Genomic DNA, 23,110 nt, shown 5'->3' on the forward strand with positions numbered 1-23,110 from the left:
AAGATGTAAAAAAATGGTTACAATCTCAAGACACGTATACACTACATAAACCTGTTCACAGGCGGTTTACTAGAAATAGATACATTCTATCTAACTTTAATGAACTTTGGCAAGCTGATTTGAGTGACATGAGTACATATAGTCAATTTAATGATGGTTACAAATATATTCTTTGTGTTATCGATGTATTCAGTAAATATGCTTTTGCAAGAGCCATGAAGAAGAAGGATTCAGCAACAGTTAAACATTGTTTTGAAAGCATATTTACTGAAGCCAACTCAGTTCCTCGTCATATCCAATCTGATAAAGGTACGGAATTCGTTTCAAAGGTGGTAAGAGATTATTTCAAAAGTAAAAATATTAATTATTATACCACTAATAACCCTGATATTAAAGCAAGTATAGTAGAAAGGTTCCAGAGAACTCTTAAAACGAAAATGTGGCGTTACTTCACTCATAAGAATACATATAATTACATAAATGTTCTACAAGATCTTCTTTATTCTTACAACCACAGCTATCATTCAAGCATAAAAATGTGTCCAGTTGATGTTAACTCTAATAATATTATGACTGTTTGGTGTAATTTATATGATCGCAATACAGATAGACAAATCTCACTAGAAACTGCAAAACTAAACGTAGGAGATCATGTTAGAATCACTAAATACAAACATATATTTCAAAAAGGTTACGAAAGTAATTGGAGTGATGAAATATTTATAATTAATTCAATTATTAAAAGATCTCCTCGGATTGTTTATACACTAAGGGATTTGGAAGGCGAACGCATAATTGGGACGTTCTATTCAAAAGAATTACAAAAAGTAACTTACCTCCCCTCCAACGAGTATAAAATTGATAAAATATTACGTTCACGTCGAGTTGCTGGCAGAAAGGAAATACTAGTGAAGTGGCAAGGTTATCCTAATAAATTTAATTCTTGGATACCTGAATCAAGCTTAAAGAAAATATGAGTGATAATAGCTTTTATTTAACTTTGTTAAGTAATAGTTCATCCGATTATTACACAGATAATACGACTGCACATTTTTTAACAAAATTACCAAAGACCATTAAATTGGATGGAGAATGGGTAGTTGGTTTGGTGGAATTTCAATACCCTTGTTCTATGTATAATGTACAAGAGCATGAAAACATAATTTATATAAAGAAAAAAGTGTTTTCGCCTGCTGACAAGACTTCAAAAATTGTGGATATAAAAACTCATATACCAGCCACTACTTACGATAATATAGATCACTTTCTTCAAGCGTTTAATGAAAACCCTCAGTTAAAAAATAATGTAAAATTTCGTTATGATGAACTAACAAAAATGATAGGAGTAACAACATCAAATAAAGATATCACTTCTATCATAACAACCCCAATACTAAGTCTTCAAATGGGTTTTAAACCAAGAACAAATTTGAAACAAATCACATTGGGAAAAAACCCAGCAAATTTATATTTAGGTTTACCATCTCAAATATTTGTTTATACAGATATCATTCATCCACAAGTAGTTGGAGATGTTATAACATCGTTACTTAGAATAATACCTTTAGATCCAACTAAGTTCATTTATGGAGCTTATAAAACACATATTTTCTCACCTGCTCACTATGTACCAGTTTTACGAAGAGAGTTTGATACAATTGAAATAGATATAAGAACAACAACCGGTGTTAGAGTACCATTTCAATTTGGGTCTTCTTGCGTGAAACTACACTTTCAACGTGTAAAATGATGTATAACAGATCATCAACCTCTTGTCCTTACGAACATTATTATTCACACCAAGCCGGCTCTGGTGTAGGAATTGTCTATAAGGGAGTTCCATATCAAAGAGGACATGGTATAGGCAGTTTTTTGGGAGGCCTATTTAGATCCGTACTCCCTTTATTATCTAGTGGTTTAAGAACCATTGGAAAAGAAACTTTAGGAGCAGGAGTTGGACTCTTATCTGATATGGTAAATGCTCGCCCTATAGACAGTTCCATACGATCACGATTCAAGGAAGCAAGTGCAAACCTGAAAAGAAAGGCCGATGAAAAAATTGATTCCCTTATGTCAGGATCTGGGTATAAAATGTCCAATAAAAGAAGGGAACCGCTCATTGCTCTAAAAGCATCGCGACGAAGAGGAAGTAAAAAAAATAAAAAGATATAAATAACGATATATTTTCAAACTAAATAATGTCATTTTTACATAATCATTCATGTGAGTGTGCGAAATCTGAATTAGATATATTTGCCCTTCCATCAACTCAAACAAGCATTGAAAGCGGACAGTGGATTCATTATAAACCAATTTCATCTTTAAGCGATGACGGTCCAATCGAATTTCAAGTACCTGGATCAGGTGATGACTACATAGATCTATCACACACAATGATACACATTACTGCTAAAGTGTTGAACCAAGATGGTACTAAATTAAAAGCAGATGCTGCAGTTGGACCCACCAATAACTGGTTACATTCTCTTTTTAATCAACTTGATGTATATTTAAATCAAAAACTCATATCACCACCAAACAATACATATGCCTACCGTGCTTATATGGAAAATCTTCTCAACTACGGACCAGCAGCCAAAACAACTCATCTTACTTGTGGATTGTGGTATGAAGATACGCCGGGCTATATGGATACTGTTGACGTTAACAACAAAGGGTTTAACAAAAGGCTGGAATTTATCAAGGAGAGTAAGGAAGTAGAAATGATTGGTCATTTACATGGTGATATATTTAATCAAGAGAAATTCTTAATAAATGGTGTAGAACTACGTATTAAGTTAGTTCGCTCAAAAGAATCATTCAATCTTATTTGCCACCAAGATAAAAAATTCAAAGTACAAATAATGGATGCCAGCCTCATTGTAAGGAGAACGAGAATCAATCCTAGTGTTTTGTTAGCCCATCAAAAAGTATTAGCCACAACAACTGCGAAGTACCCCATTACGAGGGCAGAAGTTAAGGTTCTCACAATACCGACGGGGGTTCAGGGTAAAACATTAGATAATATATTTCTCGGACAAATTCCTAAAAGATGTATTATTGGATTTGTATCAAATTCAGGTTTTAATGGTAATTTAGCATTAAATCCGTTTAATTTTCAACATTATAATATGAATTCATTTAGTTTGTTCGTAGATGGTCATGAAGTTCCTTCTAAAACATTACAACCTTCATTTAGTTCTGGTACAATAGCAGCAGCATATCACACTCTATTTTCTGGAACTGGTATTCATTTCCATAACGAGGGTAATGGAATAAGCAGAACAGATTTTGGTCAAGGTTATTGTTTATTGTGTTTTGATTTAACTCCTGATTTATCTGCTAATTCAACTTCACACTGGAATCTTGTTAGACATGGTAGCGTTCGGATAGAAGTACGTTTTGATTCCGCTCTAACTAGTACCATTAACTGTATTGTGTATGCAGAATTTGATAATATAATTGAAATAAATAAAAATCGTGATGTATCTGTAGATTACAATAGTTAAGAAACATATAAATACCCCGTTCTCTTTAATTTATTTTATTTGGAATTCATCATTGTTTGCATGATCATCAATAATTTGTATATGTTACTTAACTATGGATACTAAAGAAATTCAATTTTGTATGAGGAAACTAAACCCATTGTTTAATTCAAATGTTTTTGCTGCCAACAAAATACCTATTCGGGTTAATCTACCTACCTTTATTGTCAGTAATTTGGACCCTGATTCAAAACCGGGTTCCCATTGGGTTGCTATACACATTGATGTAAATGGTGTAGGTGAATATTTTGACTCCTTTGGCAGGAAACCTTCCGGTTATCATAAGTCATTTCTAGATAGAAATACGAGACGGTGGTTTTACAATAATAAATCACTTCAAAACCATTTCACTTCTGTTTGTGGTGAATATTGTTTAGTTTATTTGTATTTTAAGTTTCATGGAAAATCTATGAAACATATGCTTAACTTGTTTTCTGATAATTCTTTATGTAATGATCTAGTATTACGAAATATGTTTAAGACCTTTTTTGTGAAATAAATAAAAATACGTGTACTGGTAATAATGATTTTTATTTTTAATTCTCACATAGTTACCTTTATAAAACTACAGACATTTGACACCATTTTATTTCTTATTTATTTTGTTTGGAATGTGAAACAATGCAAAAGAATATCTTACAAGGAAATTTACTTAAATCATAAAAAGGAAAGATAAGAAATGTGAAACACTTTAACACTATCCTACTGCTATCGTTAAAAATTATATTTATCACTGTTTCTTATTATCTATAAAATATTTTACACATGTGTCCTTAGAAGCTAATTGTTTTGTAATATTATATACAATATTTCGCGTATTTTGTAATTCCAAGTCGTCTTCCAACGCAAAATACTTCAGTCTGACGTCCGCGTGCTTCCAGTGTTCCGTGGGTGGGATGTTTTTGATTGTTTGCATATCATATATCTCTATTTTAATTAAGTGAGATGAATACGCCCCATCATCTTGTCCAGATGATAAATTAGCCACGCCTTCTGGCGAACTTTTGCTTACATTCGAAGACCGTTTCAAGGTTTTACACTGCTTTTTAGGTCGTTCAAAGAAGCTGTCAATATTATTTCCAGGACGTTTCTTTGCGAGGGCTTGCTTAACTTTGAAACCAGCTGTACCTTCCTCATCGGTTGAATCACCCTGATTTTCCGGGTAGTAATAGTTCTTGAAAGTATTTTCAGAGAACTGAAACAATGAAAGACAATATTTTAAACACTATTAACAATTCTATTAATTAAATACAAAGAACACTAGACGAAACAATATTATAAAAAGGCAATATGGGTTACAGTAATTTAAAAAGAAAAACATACTCACGTCCATTGTTGGATCTGTCTATAAACACTTCACTTTTAAACGCACACTCCACTTCTCTATATACCACACTAGATACAAGGAGCTCTGGTACAGAAGGCTGCCTCTACAGGAATACTTATTCAGCCTCGACTCTCTTTGGCTTTTATACTCGTAATATGGTAGAGAGCAGGGGAACGTACCATAAATCTTGTTTCAACCAGTTCATCTTATACCTGAACGCAAACAATAAACTTTTTGTCATTTTACAATACAATAAACATCTATAATAAAGCAACTAAGTTGTTACAATAAAAAATTCAAGTCACAAGAATTACCGGTGCGTTAGTCTAAAACATGTTTACACCAGTTAATGCTTTGTTAAATATGAATACAAAGTATCATGCCTTGACATGTTCGTCGAAGGATCTCTTTACCTAAAACCCGAATTATTCAAATAAACGGAAACAATAAATATATATTATCTTTAAAAATGCACAAAAGACATTTTTATTCACATAGAATTAGCCTTAAACATGTTTTAACCGGTTCTCAGTTTCTCACGTCTTAACAAGTTTATTGAAAGTATGCATTCTCTTAAACAATACACAAGTCATAAAAAATAATAATAGACGTAGGTAAGTAAATTATTCAAAGAAGGTACAATAAATAAAGCAATTAAGCAAAAACGCAACTTCACAAAATTACCGAGGTTTATTCAGATACAAAACATTGAAATATATGTAAAAAAAAAAAGTTTGATAAGATGGGAAATTAACTTTTATTAAGACGTAATCAAAAATTGACTTATTAATCATATGTACAAATTTGGTAATACAACAAAGAGATGTATGATAGAAATAGGTATAAGATATCATAAATATTCGAGAAAAAGAAAGATACGCTAGATAGGATCGTTAAGTTTAGGTATTTGGATAAACTTAAATGTAACTCAGAAGTTCTTAAGTTAAAACGTAATTATAATACATTTCATAAATACCTACATTTATAGAAATAAAAATAAAAGTAGGTGAAACTCAGTTAGGTTTCATAAAGGTAAGTCTAGACTACTTAGGTTAACTAAGAGTAGGTTTTAATTAAATTTGGTTAGGTTACGAATGGAAAAGTTAGGTATTTTAATTAGGTTAGGTTAGGTTAGAATCGCAATCCATATGATCACAAAGTTATACTAAAAATTAATTATAAAATACCTATCAGTATGAGACACAAGGAAAAGGTGTGCATGACACTGCCAGGTAGCTGGGTAGGGTAACAATGGTCTAGCGCCGAGTCCAGATCGAACAATAGAAAGGGTCGGTAATCCTTTTGTGACCGTCGTGCACAAGGTGTATTGTGTAAAGAACGTATTCTGTAAATACTAGAAGGAGGCTTCTGAGAGCGTCGAGACCCAGCGCAATGAATCTAAATGGGGGGCTATTAGTTTTTTTTTTTTTTTTTTTTTTAGGTTCAGTAAGACCATGGATGGGCGGTGGTGGGGTCCTGGGAGCAGGCCCCAGACCCGGGCTGGTAACGGGGGTATCCTACTACTAATTAGAAATAAATACCAATAACAGATAAGTGACTGTCGTGTCGTATAATAAATATATTATACGAAATAAAAATAAAAGAGCCACCTATCCGTGAACGTTATAACGTATATTCTGTCTGAAAAATATATTATTTGCCTATCTTCAAAAAACTGTAGGGTAGGTAACCCATTTGTGGATAATACATTAGGCAGTAGTCGTTTTAGTATGTATGACCGAATACCGAATCATTGTTACACAATTCATAACTAAAAGAGTTACAATTACGGAAACTATATAAGATTAAAAAACTCTTCCTGGACACTTATAAAATGGGCTTATACTCTTGACTAGGCTTGTGCCGTTTCGTTCGTTGATCGGAGCGCTCCGATCTCGTTCAATCGCTCCCACGAACTAGTTCGCTCTTTTAGGTCTTTTGCTCATTTAGTTCAGCCAGACCAGCGACCACTGCGGTCGGAAAGATCAGAACGAATGGGACCGAATAGTGTCAAAATGATACGAATAGTCCACAGATAGTAACATTCCGGGTCGAAAGGTTGTAACCGAAGTTTAATATGAAACCTTGATGTGTTTGTGTTGCTCTACTAAGTAGCTCTTGCTCTCGGTCGGCGCAGTCACACACTCGTTCTTGATCGAAACCGCTCGCGCTCGCCGATCCTATACTGAACTAAATGAGCAAAGACCGATTCTCAGAGCACAAAAAGATTCAGTTCATTTCGGTCATTGATGGGATTTTATTCCTAACAGTTCATAGTTCGTGAACGACACAAGCCTACTCTTGACTAGCCAAGGCAAAGACGTGGAATACGGTGGAGTGAACTCGCCCAGCAGATCTGTTCACCCTTGATTTGAAGGTTGCCGGGTTATATGAGCTAGCTAGGGGGCTATTATATGGGAATTTGTATCCCTAAGATTCGATACAGAGCAAGTTTGACGCGGCGAGCCAAACCAAATCGTAAAAAATCTTAACACCGCGATCTACAAATACTATGGGACCTTTACAGCGACATCTAGCGGGGTTTTTGGTAACTAAACCGGTGTCGCCGCTCGGCGTTGTCGGTGTAGTATTTGGTGCTGTTACAGAATATGAATATGAATATGAAAGCTCATACAAGTGTCCTGAGACAACGCTGCATAGGGTGAACGCACGCTCGCCCGCTCCGCTGCACGCCCCGCCGAACGCTCCGCTCCGAGCGTCCACTCAGACCTTACAGTGTACGTAGCCGAATGGCACAAACGCTCACGAAACGAAACGCGCGAGAGCCAGACTACCTTTCGCGGCGTTTCGTTTTCGTTTCGCGTCACAGAAATGCCATTCGGCTACGGCACCAGGCCATTCAGAGTCAACAGCCTTTGTGGCGAACCTGCACATGATTTGAATACCATTAGTGACTATACCGCTTGCTGTTACTCACATTAGTCGAGTTCCTGATTGTGAATGTATGTGATGGCTTAAGAATTTCACCACCCTTTCCAGACTTGGTCATTGACGGAAGCTCAGAAGTCCAAACTCGGGGTTTGCCTGAGAGCTATAGAGCGCAGCATACTAGGTGTGAGACTAAGGGACCGAATCCGGAACACTACGCTGCGCTCACAAACTCAGATAATTGATGTAGCTCGGAAACCAAGTTAAAGTGGGACTGGGCTGGCCACGACTACCGCATGCCGAATGACTTATGGGCCAAGACTACCACTCAGTGGGAGCCCCTCGAGTCAAATCGAGGATCCGGCAGACCTCGTCGGCGATGGCGGGATAACTTAGACTCCTGTTTGAGAGACTGGCCAGTTGTCGCACAAAACTGAGAATAATGGAAAAAGAAGGGGGTGGCCTTTGCCCAGCAGTGGGAGACAATAGGCTCTTAATAATAATAATAAGAGTCTCGACCAACATCTTAAGAGACTCTTGCTAGGTGGCTGGGTCAAGGGTCAGATGCAGAAGGCGGTGATCTTGGACTCGGCGCGTATAGTCCGACGGTTCCTCTCTCTGCAGCCCTAACCACCGGCAGCTTGGACCCTGGCCCGCTGCTGGGGACACCCTATGTTAGGTTTTTATAATGTGTTTATATATTTTGTTTTGTTTTGTTATTTTGTTTTTTAAATGGTTTTGTATTTTACTTTTATCTACCCTCCTTCGCAAGGTAATCACGGTCTATATTCCGGTCAATATAAGTCTAAATCGATTACGTTTTCTTTCAACTCCGTAATCGCTAAGAGTGTGTTAAGAGTTCTACATATTATTTCGGGAATACAGGAGTTAGTTAATGTATGTGATTGTGAACCTATTGCGTACTGACGCTACGCTCGCGAGACGCTAGATGTGGGGGGGCCCTGAACGTTTCATTTTGACGAACCTGAAACCGCCTGTCCTCTCACTGTCTTCTGACAATATGTTTCACGTGACTTTATAGATAAAACTAATGCTTGTATTCCGAAAAAGGTAGGCAGAGGACAAAAAACTGCTGCAGTTTCAGTGCTACTCTCGGAATCAAGGGAAATGGTCTAAGCGTTTTATTTTGACGCAACAGTCTGTCCTCTCACTGTGACTTAGCACCGCAGTAGACCGTAACAGGCACGTGGCGCGAAACTCTAAAAACACTCATTTATCACGAGATGAGAGGGAAAATAATGTTTCGCTTTTTCTACAAGTTGGCTTAGGACACCGGTGCTTTGGACAGGAATTAACGCGTCGACGTTTAGTAAATAACATTAATTTAAAAAAAAAGAAGAATCTAGATTCGTAGATTTAGAGCTAAGAATACTCCCGACTAACTCAGCTTTTAAACTAAATCGAAATCGGTTCATCCGTTCGGGAGCTACGATGCCACAGACAGACACATACACAGACAGACACATACACAGACAGACAAACAGACAGACACGTCAAACTTATAACACCTCGTCGTTTTTGCGTCGAGTAACACAGAGACTTGTAATAACGGACGTCGTAATAATTACACTAAACCTGCGCATAAAACTTTAATCGTCAAGTTTCATAGTCCGTTTCACTGCGACGGCGGGAATGTGGTGACTGGATGGCTAGTCTACCCTCATAAGGAGTAAACATTAAGGCAAACTTTTAAACGGCTCACAGTATTTTTTGTCATTTGCTTGACTGTGTATCAACAACTAAATCAAAAATAAGTATAGAAAAAGTAAACATGCTGCGCAGATAATGGCAAGCGAATGATGATGCTTTTAGGTTATTTACATTAGATGGATCGTGTGAAAGAGGATATGAGAAAAAAAGAAGTGAGTGCTGAAGTAACGAAATATAGAGAAGAATGGAAAAGGAAGATATGTTGTACCGACCCCACATATAACGTGGGATAAGGGTAGGAAGAAGAAGTCATCATCTCCTCTATTCTGCGAGTACGTAACACCAGCTACCGAACCGACATCGATATTTTATTTATTTATTTACAAAACACAGCTAACAGCATAACAGTCGAAACTAAATCACTGCTAACTACATAGAATAAAACATACAACACAGTAACAGTAAATCTGGCCACTCCTGGGACCAGTTACAGCTGCGGTATGAGTGAGATCAGTGGCGCGGCCTGAAGGGCCGCGCCACTGCCAAGTGAGAAGAGAAAAGGAAAAGTACAGAATAGAAGAGTTAGTCCATGGGCCAGCTGGTCCAATTTTGCCAAACGGTATAATTTGGGGGTACTAAGTTTCCTTTTTACAGCAGTTAGGTAGGCTTATAGGGATATTAAAAAACCATGATTGCCATCTCAAAATGGTAGCTAAACAAAATGGCCGCCAATCCAAGATGGCGGATATTGAGTTTTAGAAACTCGACCATAACTCCAGAAGTATTGGTCCGATTTCATTTTTATTTTTTTTAAACGAAAGCTCTTTTTGTGTACTCAAATACTTGTCATATTCATTGTTTCGGTAAATTCAACCATTAGTTAGTAATTAACGAAAAATATATGATAAAATATCTTTTTTTCTTAGACTTTTTGTCAAAAATCATGTTTCTACAAAATAATTTGCATATTCTAATAAATATTTAAATGCAGAAAAATAGTTCCATTAATCACCTTTAATTTGATGTATAAAAGATACTGATTTAATTTAAAAAAAAAACACGTGGAGGCTTAAATTTAATTCTATCTTCGTTGAAATTCACCGTTGTGCATACAGTACTAAAAGCTTCAGGTCAAAGTTTTAGATTGCTAATACGCTGTTTTTAGTATAATTCTGCAATTGTACTTACAATTAAGAGAAGAACTGAACATGATAGTATCCGATATCCATTAGCTTTAATAATATAATATAATAATTATGTCATAGGTAAACTACAGTTTTAGATATTTAATTATTTGAATAAAATTTCCTTATTGATGCAGGGCAAACCAATCGAGATAATACAAAATAAATAAATTAGACACAGTGAGTATGAGATTCTATCTCAACACATTAACCTTTTGACCGCCATAGACGGATATAGCTGTCGCTGGAAATGATTCCTAAGGACGCCAACGATGACCATCAGTTTTGCCAATGTAATTGGGACCCATGCGAGCCTTTTTAACGCCTAATTTTGCTCAAATAATCGCGATCCACGTCTGGTGTCCGGGCCACGACTTGTCATATCTTTTTCACTGCAGAAACTCTGATCCGTGTTCGAGAAAACTTATATTTAGTTAAAATAATCCTTGCATTATAAGAGGTGAAGACACATGATCACATGAGTTGATTCAGTTAGGAGATCGAACTAGTTTCGGTTCTATCTCAGAGATGGCGGGGGGCGCCTTAGCCTTCGATAATTGTGTCATATACTTGAAAATTTCGACCCTTGCCACCGTGACCGAATGGCCGAGTGGTTTGAGGCATCCGTCGCGATAACGGAGGACGCTGGTTCGAATCCAGCTTTGGACACTTGGAGGCCTTGGTCATTTTTTCTTTGTATATGACATTTATTTCAGTTTATAGGTGAAGAACACACCCCAAATGACAAATAGTCTTGAGATATGCACTATAATGCATTAATGAGGCATATCTATGAAGTATCCGACTACCGAATAAACCTTAATTTACGCACAAAAATATAGTACTTATCACCGCGAATGTAGATTAGACAATCACAGGTAACAGATTAATTTTCTCCTAATTTTTCGAACTTTTATAGCAGGTTTTCTTGAGCTAGGCTTCCACGACTTACGTGCCCGTTTTAGAGTAGCAATCCGACCTCTATAACTCTGATCCGTCGCCACATCATCTCGTTTCGTTTCCATCGTAGAAAGACATACCGAACGTGTTGTGCTCTATATGCAACTTTTAGCCTCTTCATTTCGTACATTTCTAGTGTCCAACGTCTCGCAAGCTTATGTCACGGTGGGAAGTACACACTGATCAAACATGTTGGTCTTCAGTGACTGGTATTCTGGCCCTTAATACGTCCTTCAGCCTACAAAAGACATCCAAGTCCTCTGTGTGATCTCCGCCGGTAGCAAGGCCGATCCAAGTCTCTGTATTGTGTTATAGTTCGACACAACTCGACGTTTTGTGCCTTTTTTGCGTGATGTAGGGGATTTAGCTAGTCCTACTAGCTCATCTCCTCGAGAAATCCTATTAGACTTTTAATGTTGAGTAAGAGAACCTCGGAGAAGTCTCTCGGGGATCCGAGATGTTTTTTCCCGTATGGAGCCACACTGCTAACTGCAGCACCAGGTGAGGCTGTCTGCTCTGTTTTCACGCACCCTCGTCACAGGGGAATGTTCATAGCATTTGTTATGAAAATATGTTTGTTAAATAGTCTACCACCTGTTCTTATATTGGTTACCATTCTCAGGAGGACTTTCCCTAGTTGAAGGAGCGTCTTTGTGAGTTTTCCATTGATGTTAGGCTTGACTTGTTTGACCGCAGCATTAGATCTGGGTTTGCCAGTGTGCTGTGTTGCTGTGTGTAGTTTCCCATTGAGCATACCTTGCTGAAGGGCATCGGAAGAATCGGCAGTCGACCCCTGCCTGGCCAGCTCGTCGGTCGCATCATAACCTCGAGATCCTCTGTGTCCTTTGGTCCATTGAAGGATAATTTTGTTATTATGACTTACCTCCGTTAGTCGTTTATAGCATTCCTTAACCCAAGCTTTATTTGTTGTACAGGATAACTTGTCCTGAAAATTGGAGCTTGGGATAAGCCTGTCCTTGCCATAACTTTCAATTTGTACATATATGTTTAACTGGTTTAACCTATTTTAACTCAACACTCACCGACGGCATACAGTTCCTCCAGATGTTACCCGCAATCCGCATATCGGAGATAATTGAGACATACATTTGTACATCCATCATCCCTATTGAGGCTTTTATAAATGCCTTCCTGTTAAAAAACTTGTCCAGATTGCAAAACCTCGGAGTTCTTCTCTACTAATTGAGATTCGTCGATACGGCTGCTAAATTTTCTTCTGATTCAATGTCAGTTTGCATAGAAATATTCGCATTTTGGTACACCTTTTATGAAAATTCAACTAATGTTAGTAGGTAATTAAAACGTTTCTTATTAACGTCTTCTAACGTTTTCCCTTCGGTAATTACCAACAATAGATGTTAGCATTATTTGGCTCTACTTTAAGCGGTGATAAATGTTTCAAAGTTTGTCCATCCGGTATTTCACGTCATTTTTGTTTAGTAATCGGTAAAATATAGGAAAATTTATTAATGCTGTACAAAAGAACATTTCCAAAGTTTGCCCGACTTCTGGGGGTGCTCTGCTCTAACCCGCTCGTGCGTAGGTTTTTTTTTTTCAAATCGAGTCCTTGAATGCAAAACGATTTTCAATACGGAATACGATTTTAACCCTTAAACGCAAGATGATGAAGGAGTATGCCGTCTCCCAGACACAATCGCAATAAAACTGCATTGCGAATTCGCCAATATATGAGCGAAATTAGGCAATACGGAGTCCCAATTTCATTGCATTTGGTGTCCGTATCGTTGGCGTCCTTGACAAGAATTTCCGGTGACCACCGTGGCCGTCCGCGACGGTCAAAAGGTTAATGGTTCTATCTTGATACTTTCGACACAAAATGTTAGTCATATATCTAGTATACTTAAATATGTACTTAATTTACATCATCGAGGTGTGTTGCACATATGATATCTAAACAAATTTTATCCTAGTACTATCGAATATCTACAAATTCATGGATACTCTCATGTCCAGAACTATTATTCTTATTGTACAATTGTTAAAATAAACTAAAAACGGCATATTCGTACTCTACAACATCTACCTGAAGCTTTTAGTACTGTATGCGCAACGGTGAATTTCAACGAAGGCAGAATTAAATTTAAGCCTGTATGGGTTTTTTTAAATTAAATCTGTATCTTTTATAGATCAAATTAAAGGTAATTAATGGCACTATTTTTCTACATTTAAATATTTATTAGAATGTGCAAGGTATTTTGTAGAAACATGATTTTTGACAAAAAGTTTTAGAAAAAAAGATATTTTTTTTACATTTTTCGTTAATTACTGACTAATGGTTGAATTTACCGAAACAATGAATATGACAAGTATTTGAGTACACAAAAAGAGCTTTTGTTTAAAAAAAATAAAAATGAAATCGGACCAATACTTCTGGAGTTATGGTCGATTTTCTAAAACTCAATATCCGCCAGGACTAAGTAGATGATAGATTAGTATAGAGAAGTGAAGTATACAATATTTTATTTTTAGAAAATTTAATGAGTTTATGAAATAAAACTATGGAAACGGATTAAATCGCGTATAATGAATTTAAAAATACATCCCGACGTTTCGAACTCTTTACAGCGTTCGTGGTCAATGGGTGACTGAGGAAAAATTAAAATGTGCAAAAGCTACCCACTTACAAGAAATATTAACGAACCATGACCACAAATAATATAGATTTCTAAGGCAGGTTCACACACTATTAATAAAGCTAGTTATACAATATTCAAAAAATTTTACCATTACTCTGTTAAAAAATAATTAACCAATTAATCTACACAAAATTGACAAAGAAACAAACTGCAAATGTCCAACACCATACAACACAAATGCCTCACAGCCTTCGTCGTGCTTGTTCCATTATCAGATGTACTACTGGATCCCAAGCCGGTGGTAAAGTAAAGCCATCCTCTCTATTAAAGTTTGGATATTTCTTGATCTCAATGGCCTCTCGCAACATTCTGGGTATATATCGCTTCTCCTTAGCGAGAACCAGAGGCTTGTCAAACTTTATAGCATGATTGACTTTATCCATGACATGTTCAGAGACTGCAGACCTTTGCCGACGGTGCTTGACATCCGCTATGTGTTCCTTCACCCGTGTGGAAATGCTTCGTTTCGTCTGTCCCACATATGACAGGCCGCACTCACAGTCTAGCCTGTACACTCCCGCGCTTTGTAGAGGAGTTTGACATTTCACAGGCCTCAGGAATTGGGACATCTTCTTCATAGGCTTGAAATAAGTTTTAATAGAAGCCCGTTTCAAGATGTGGCTGATCCTATCTGTGACCCCTCTAACAAAAGGGAGAATTGCAGGCCGGCGCTCGACTGTAGGGATCTTCAAACGGGCCTTCTGCTTGACACGCGGTATCTTGAGCTCGTTCGCCAACAGCGCCTGCCTGGCATGTCGAAGCTCCGCGGTCAAATGTTGGTCGTCACATATCCTTTGGGCTCTCTGAAACAAAGATTTGCCTACAGTAGCTAGTTGACTGGGATGGTGGTGGGATTTGCCATTTAAGTACCTATCAGTATGAGTAGGTTTTCTATACACAGTGCGACCTAAGCTATTATCAGGATTCCTCAAAATGAGAACATCCAAGAAGGGAAGGGAACAGTCTTTCTCCAATTCCATAGTAAATTGTATTTTACTATGGATAGAATTTAAATGGTCTAAGAAAGTTGAAACATTACTTTTAGGAAGTATAGTAAAAGTGTCATCTACGTATCTTTTAAATATCTTCGGCTGGACGGCAGCCAATGAGAGCGCTCTCTCCTCAAAGTCCTCCATGAAGATGTCGGCGACTACTGGAGACACCGGAGACCCCATTGCCACGCCGTCCACTTGAAGGTAGAATTCACCATTCCATAGCAAGTAGCCCGATGTGAGGCAATGTTCCAACAACTTGGCGTAGTTCTCAGACATGTTCTGCTCTCTCAACCTCTTCTTGACAATTTCAATGCAGTCTTTCACCGGTAGATTCGTAAATAGCGACTGAACATCAAAACTGACCATGATTTCATCATCAGTTAATGTGAGATCTCTAATTTCACTGATGAAATGGTAAGAATCCTTTGTATGAGAGCTGGTGCCACCTCGCAATGGTGAAAGGACTCCCGCTAGGTGCTGAGCCAATTTATACGTAGGAGCATCGATCTGACTCACTATCGGACGTAGCGGAGCATTCGGCTTGTGTATTTTAGGCAATCCATACAACTTCGGAGGCACCGGGCAATCAGGAACTAAACTTGCAACATTAAGATTGAGGCTGTCCGAGTACTCACTAATTAGATCCTTAGTGGTTTTCAGGATCTTCGTAGTTGGGTCCCTCTTTACATGTTTGTATGTTGATGTATCCGCCAAAAGATTCCTTATCTTCTCGTTGTAATCTAACGTATTAAGTACAACGGTCGCATTACCCTTGTCAGCTCGAAGAACAGTTATGTCCGGATCTTCACGCAATGTTTTTAAAGCGACAAATTCATCCCTAGGTAAATTTGTTCTTGGGGGCTTCGCTCTCCGTAACAAAGACGAGACATCCTGGCGTATTGCCTCTAACTCTTCCTTGCCTACATTGTTTTTCACCAGACAATCTTCCACACTGACGATAATGTCCTCATAAGGGATCTTCCGCGGCGCAACAACGTAATTGAGACCTTTTTCCAGAACCGAAAACTCACACGCAGTGAGCTGTTTATCTGAAAGTTATGCAAAATATATCGCTTCTCCTTAGCGAGAACCAGAGGCTTGTCAAACTTTATAGCATGATTGACTTTATCCATGACATGTTCAGAGACTGCAGACCTTTGCCGACGGTGCTTGACATCCGCTATGTGTTCCTTCACCCGTGTGGAAATGCTTCGTTTCGTCTGTCCCACATATGACAGGCCGCACTCACAGTCTAGCCTGTACACTCCCGCGCTTTGTAGAGGAGTTTGACATTTCACAGGCCTCAGGAATTGGGACATCTTCTTCATAGGCTTGAAATAAGTTTTAATAGAAGCCCGTTTCAAGATGTGGCTGATCCTATCTGTGACCCCTCTAAAAAAAGGGAGAATTGCAGGCCGGCGCTCGACTGTAGGGATCTTCAAACGGGCCTTCTGCTTGACACGCGGTATCTTGAGCTCGTTCGCCAACAGCGCCTGCCTGGCATGTCGAAGCTCCGCGGTCAAATGTTGGTCGTCACATATCCTTTGGGCTCTCTGAAACAAAGATTTGCCTACAGTAGCTAGTTGACTGGGATGGTGGTGGGATTTGCCATTTAAGTACCTATCAGTATGAGTAGGTTTTCTATACACAGTGCGACCTAAGCTATTATCAGGATTCCTCAAAATGAGAACATCCAAGAAGGGAAGGGAACAGTCTTTCTCCAATTCCATAGTAAATTGTATTTTACTATGGATAGAATTTAAATGGTCTAAGAAAGTTGAAACATTACTTTTAGGAAGTATAGTAAAAGTGTCATCTACGTATCTTTTAAATATCTTCGGCTGGACGGCAGCCAATGAGAGCGCTCTCTCCTCAAAGTCCTCCATGAAGATGTCACGCCGTCCACTTGAAGGTAGAATTCACCATTCCATAGCAAGTAGCCCGATGTGAGGCAATGTTCCAACAACTTGGCGTAGTTCTCAGACATGTTCTGCTCTCTCAACCTCTTCTTGACAATTTCAATGCAGTCTTTCACCGGTAGATTCGTAAATAGCGACTGAACATCAAAACTGACCATGATTTCATCATCAGTTAATGTGAGATCTCTAATTTCACTGATGAAATGGTAAGAATCCTTTGTATGAGAGCTGGTGCCACCTCGCAATGGTGAAAGGACTCCCGCTAGGTGCTGAGCCAATTTATACGTAGGAGCATCGATCTGACTCACTATCGGACGTAGCGGAGCATTCGGCTTGTGTATTTTAGGCAATCCATACAACTTCGGAGGCACCGGGCAATCAGGAACTAAACTTGCAACATTAAGATTGAGGCTGTCCGAGTACTCACTAATTAGATCCTTAGTGGTTTTCAGGATCTTCGTAGTTGGGTCCCTCTTTACATGTTTGTATGTTGATGTATCCGCCAAAAGATTCCTTATCTTCTCGTTGTAATCTAACGTATTAAGTACAACGGTCGCATTACCCTTGTCAGCTCGAAGAACAGTTATGTCCGGATCTTCACGGACTTCTACTGGTTGTATTTTCTCTCAGTGTGGGCTCTAAGAGGATAAAGCCGCAAACACATCACACTTGTTTACCAACGACCTGGTCAACATATTTTTTCCATTAATATGTATGACTATTAACCCCGGACCACATTAGCCGCAAGTCTCTGACCTGCTTTAATATTTTCATCTTTATTCAAACAGGCTTATGAATAAAACAAGCCATACTGTGGGGGCCGGCCGTCAAGATGTTCCTGTCATAACTTTATTCATTTTGTTGTTTAAGTAAATTAAAATAGAGACCCATGGAAGACGGGCCTATGGAACCGATTCGTGCTTTTCAACACGGCAACAATTTGTGCTAGACAAAGATATGTCAGTGACAAAACTATCTAAAGTGACATTTGACTTAGGAATATTTACTGGGATACCTATACACCGCGATTACCTTTTTGATTTTTGTTGAGCTCTCGATATTTCGACGCAGTTACATGCATCATGATCACGGATAATCCCCGGCCATTATAAGTCGTAGCCGTAGCCAAAATGCCGGAAAATATACTGGATCCATACGGTAACTAAACTAAAATCCATAATCCTACGGACCAAATTGACAAGTAAGTGTGAACAAATGTTGCCACAGTTTGGCCAGTGTCGTTCTTATCGATATTAAAATTATTATTACACCGTAAATTTAAGGTGCACCCAGACGGCACAATCAAATTGGCAATTTGATCTTTTAATGTTTATGTAGAAGTCCGTGAAGATCCGGACATAACTGTTCTTCGAGCTGACAAGGGTAATGCGACCGTTGTACTTAATACGTTAGATTACAACGAGAAGATAAGGAATCTTTTGGCGGATACATCAACATACAAACATGTAAAGAGGGACCCAACTACGAAGATCCTGAAAACCACTAAGGATCTAATTAGTGAGTACTCGGACAGCCTCAATCTTAATGTTGCAAGTTTAGTTCCTGATTGCCCGGTGCCTCCGAAGTTGTATGGATTGCCTAAAATACACAAGCCGAATGCTCCGCTACGTCCGATAGTGAGTCAGATCGATGCTCCTACGTATAAATTGGCTCAGCACCTAGCGGGAGTCCTTTCACCATTGCGAGGTGGCACCAGCTCTCATACAAAGGATTCTTACCATTTCATCAGTGAAATTAGAGATCTCACATTAACTGATGATGAAATCATGGTCAGTTTTGATGTTCAGTCGCTATTTACGAATCTACCGGTGAAAGACTGCATTGAAATTGTCAAGAAGAGGTTGAGAGAGCAGAACATGTCTGAGAACTACGCCAAGTTGTTGGAACATTGCCTCACATCGGGCTACTTGCTATGGAATGGTGAATTCTACCTTCAAGTGGACGGCGTGGCAATGGGGTCTCCGGTGTCTCCAGTAGTCGCCGACATCTTCATGGAGGACTTTGAGGAGAGAGCGCTCTCATTGGCTGCCGTCCAGCCGAAGATATTTAAAAGATACGTAGATGACACTTTTACTATACTTCCTAAAAGTAATGTTTCAACTTTCTTAGACCATTTAAATTCTATCCATAGTAAAATACAATTTACTATGGAATTGGAGAAAGACTGTTCCCTTCCCTTCTTGGATGTTCTCATTTTGAGGAATCCTGATAATAGCTTAGGTCGCACTGTGTATAGAAAACCTACTCATACTGATAGGTACTTAAATGGCAAATCCCACCACCATCCCAGTCAACTAGCTACTGTAGGCAAATCTTTGTTTCAGAGAGCCCAAAGGATATGTGACGACCAACATTTGACCGCGGAGCTTCGACATGCCAGGCAGGCGCTGTTGGCGAACGAGCTCAAGATACCGCGTGTCAAGCAGAAGGCCCGTTTGAAGATCCCTACAGTCGAGCGCCGGCCTGCAATTCTCCCTTTTTTAGAGGGGTCACAGATAGGATCAGCCACATCTTGAAACGGGCTTCTATTAAAACTTATTTCAAGCCTATGAAGAAGATGTCCCAATTCCTGAGGCCTGTGAAATGTCAAACTCCTCTACAAAGCGCGGGAGTGTACAGGCTAGACTGTGAGTGCGGCCTGTCATATGTGGGACAGACGAAACGAAGCATTTCCACACGGGTGAAGGAACACATAGCGGATGTCAAGCACCGTCGGCAAAGGTCTGCAGTCTCTGAACATGTCATGGATAAAGTCAATCATGCTATAAAGTTTGACAAGCCTCTGGTTCTCGCTAAGGAGAAGCGATATATACCCAGAATGTTGCGAGAGGCCATTGAGATCAAGAAATATCCAAACTTTAATAGAGAGGATGGCTTTACTTTACCACCGGCTTGGGATCCAGTAGTACATCTGATAATGGAACAAGCACGACGAAGGCTGTGAGGCATTTGTGTTGTATGGTGTTGGACATTTGCAGTTTGTTTCTTTGTCAATTTTGTGTAGATTAATTGGTTAATTATTTTTTAACAGAGTAATGGTAAAAATTTTTTGAATATTGTATAACTAGCTTTATTAATAGTGTGTGAACCTGCCTTAGAAATCTATATTATTTGTGGTCATGGTTCGTTAATATTTCTTGTAAGTGGGTAGCTTTTGCACATTTTAATTTTTCCTCAGTCACCCGTTGACCACGAACGCTGTAAAGAGTTCGAAACGTCGGGATGTATTTTTAAATTCATTATACGCGATTTAATCCGTTTCCATAGTTTTATTTCATGAGTAACTATCGCGGTAACCGAAGACAATATTAATGAGTTTAATTTATACAATAATATTCATGATTGGATGAAATAAATAAATAAAAGTTATGTTTTGATATAGGATACAATACAAGACCCTAGGGACCTAGGGCGGAAGGCCCTGTGTGGTGTCGACTAACCTTCTGTGTTTTTCCCAGTTTGGACGGTTTTTATAAAAATAATCTTTGGTTTTCAGCGACGGTTTTGATTTTGCTCGGAGCTCTTTTATTATTTGAGCTTCTTTAATTTGAGCCAGCGTTATTTCGTCATCTGGGTCTAGTAAGACATGCCTCGGCCTACGTACACCTTTCCTAGGTGGAACCTCAGGGGTTGATGCGAGGAGCGCATTCATGAGGACCAAGGAACGAACCAGAGGGGAATTCCTGCGCGCTACAGTACGTGAAGCCGCCAGTAGGCAACGGTCCCGAGGTCTAAAATCAATCGGAAATATCGGAAGGGAAGAGGCGATAAATTATTATCCAAATAATTCTTGCATTTTTTGTAGGAGGATGTGCACTCAGCCCTCAATCACCAATCCAATAAGCAATGACCAGACATTGTAACTTTTCCAGTAATTTTGGTGCAGCATTGTCGCGTTAATGGATGTCTGAATCCAGCTGAAATAGTTAATTTAGGAATAATACCGGTAAAAGTTACGATGTCTAGTAATGGCGTCACAAATACATAGAAAATTGATACAAGTCAAAAACAAATTTTGTACATCTCGATCAGTCACAACTTCACAAGATGCAAATCGCGAATTCTCAATAATTGCGAATAGTGCAAGCACAGACTCGCTTCCATTCGCTTGAGCTTATTTTAAATGATCCAGAAATTTCTAAAAAAAAAACGAATATCTTTAAGTAGAGCTATCCTGTTGTAATATCTGCGCCGTCTCATCTTGCTGCTAATTAGAGTCCTCCAGGGACGCTGCGATACTTTTGTCATAACAAAGTCCCTTTTATTTTTATTGCCTTTCTGATTTTTTCCTGTTTTTATTGTTTCCAGAATTGGCTGTTTAATTTCTTCCAGTGCTAGTACTGTAAAGTGTTTGTGTAGGTATTTTAGTTGTCTGTGATTATGCGACATTGGAACTTTTCCAGCAATTTCGGTGCAGCATGGTAGGAATAAAGGAATTCATATATGTGTTTTCTAGGTAGATGATCAATTAAGGCTCATTTCATTGTTATTAATATTAATTAACTATTCCAGCTGCCTTTGGACATACCTATATATTCCTTTAACGTGAGAATGCTGGACAAAAGTACTGGAAAAGTTACGATGTGTGGTGCTTATGGTGGTTATAGGTGCAGTGTCTAAGGTGTTTTTGATATGATCAAGTACATGCTAAATGCCGTGATTGGAAGTGCTTTTATTTATTTTAACCTATCTTTTTCATGGAAACAGGTATAAGTATTTTACTACAAAACCTACCTTACGAAAAGTAAATAAATAAATATTGGAGACTCCTTACACAGATGAACTTAGCCCCAAACTAAGCAAAGCTTGTACTATGGGTGGTGCTAAGCGACAATATACATACTTAAATAGATAAATACATACTTATAGAAAACCTCCATGACTCAGGAACAAATATCTGTGCTCATCACACAAATAAATGCCCTTACCGGTATTACCGGTTTAATTCGAACCCAGGACCGCGGTTCAGCAGGCAGGGTCACTACCGACTGAGCCTCGTCAAAAAATGTTTTTACCTTACATATTTCTTCTATCTAAATATACTTTTGTGGGTATATAGTACATCATTCTTGCCCTTATCCCAGTCACTTGGGGTCCGCGCAGCATGACTTCCTCTTCCATACATCTCTATCACCTGTCGTCTCATCATTAACTTGTTTCCATATCATCTCTCACACAGTCCATCCACCCCTTCTTCGGTTTTCCTCTCCCGTTACTTCCATCCACATTCATTCCTTTCACATTCATATGGGTATACATATAGAACGAAAATAAAAATACGCGTAGGCAGAAGGTGGCTGCACTGAGAGAAATTTGCATGGTGAATTTAACAAGTTCGACTTGTTGCGGTTTATCCGTTTGAATCAGCCAAACGTATGTTTAAAACTATATGTGTCAGGTTATTTTTATAAAATCGACTTGTTGATTCAAATATATTGCCGATTCAAATGACAAGTTGTTTAAACCAAAGAGCACGTAGGCGCTATTTTAACCAAAAAACATGTTGAACGAACATGAAAACTGGTTGTATTTTCTCTCAGTGTGGGCTCTAAGAGGATAAAGCCGCAAACACATCACACTTGTTTACCAACGACCTGGTCAACATATTTTTTCCATTAATATGTATGACTATTAACCCCGGACCACATTAGCCGCAAGTCTCTGACCTGCTTTAATATTTTCATCTTTATTCAAACAGGCTTATGAATAAAACAAGCCATACTGTGGGGGCCGGCCGTCAAGATGTTCCTGTCATAACTTTATTCATTTTGTTGTTTAAGTAAATTAAAATAGAGACCCATGGAAGACGGGCCTATGGAACCGATTCGTGCTTTTCAACACGGCAACAATTTGTGCTAGACAAAGATATGTCAGTGACAAAACTATCTAAAGTGACATTAGACTTAGGAATATTTACT

The 23,110-nt window shown here is 38.5% G+C and overlaps 3 protein-coding genes across 5 annotated transcripts in view; 1 reads left to right on the top strand and 2 right to left on the bottom strand.

Annotated features, from left to right (window-relative positions):
• The window catches only part of LOC125233097, a 183,444-nt gene extending 167,175 nt beyond the window's left edge, over positions 1-16,269 (bottom strand). The window contains exons 1-2 of the mRNA XM_048138961.1: positions 15,355-16,269; positions 14,482-15,225 (exon numbers count right to left, since the gene is read on the bottom strand). Coding sequence (XP_047994918.1) covers positions 14,482-15,225; positions 15,355-15,618 — 1,008 coding nt within the window. The 5' untranslated portion in view covers positions 15,619-16,269. The remainder of the gene's footprint in view (positions 1-14,481; positions 15,226-15,354) is intronic.
• Positions 1-23,110, bottom strand: part of LOC125233499 (brain-specific angiogenesis inhibitor 1-associated protein 2) — a 473,288-nt gene that overhangs the window by 331,559 nt on the left and 118,619 nt on the right. The window lies entirely within an intron of this gene.
• Positions 16,966-20,064, top strand: LOC125233501 (the record flags this gene model as incomplete). The annotated part of the gene is given in 3 exon segments (XM_048139542.1): positions 16,966-16,980; positions 18,628-19,670; positions 19,673-20,064. Coding segments are annotated over 2 exon segments (1,104 nt in total), but the record flags the coding sequence as incomplete, so codon positions are not given.

This window comes from Leguminivora glycinivorella, chromosome 14 (assembly GCF_023078275.1).
Source record: "Leguminivora glycinivorella isolate SPB_JAAS2020 chromosome 14, LegGlyc_1.1, whole genome shotgun sequence".
Lineage (NCBI taxonomy): Eukaryota > Metazoa > Arthropoda > Insecta > Lepidoptera > Tortricidae > Leguminivora > Leguminivora glycinivorella.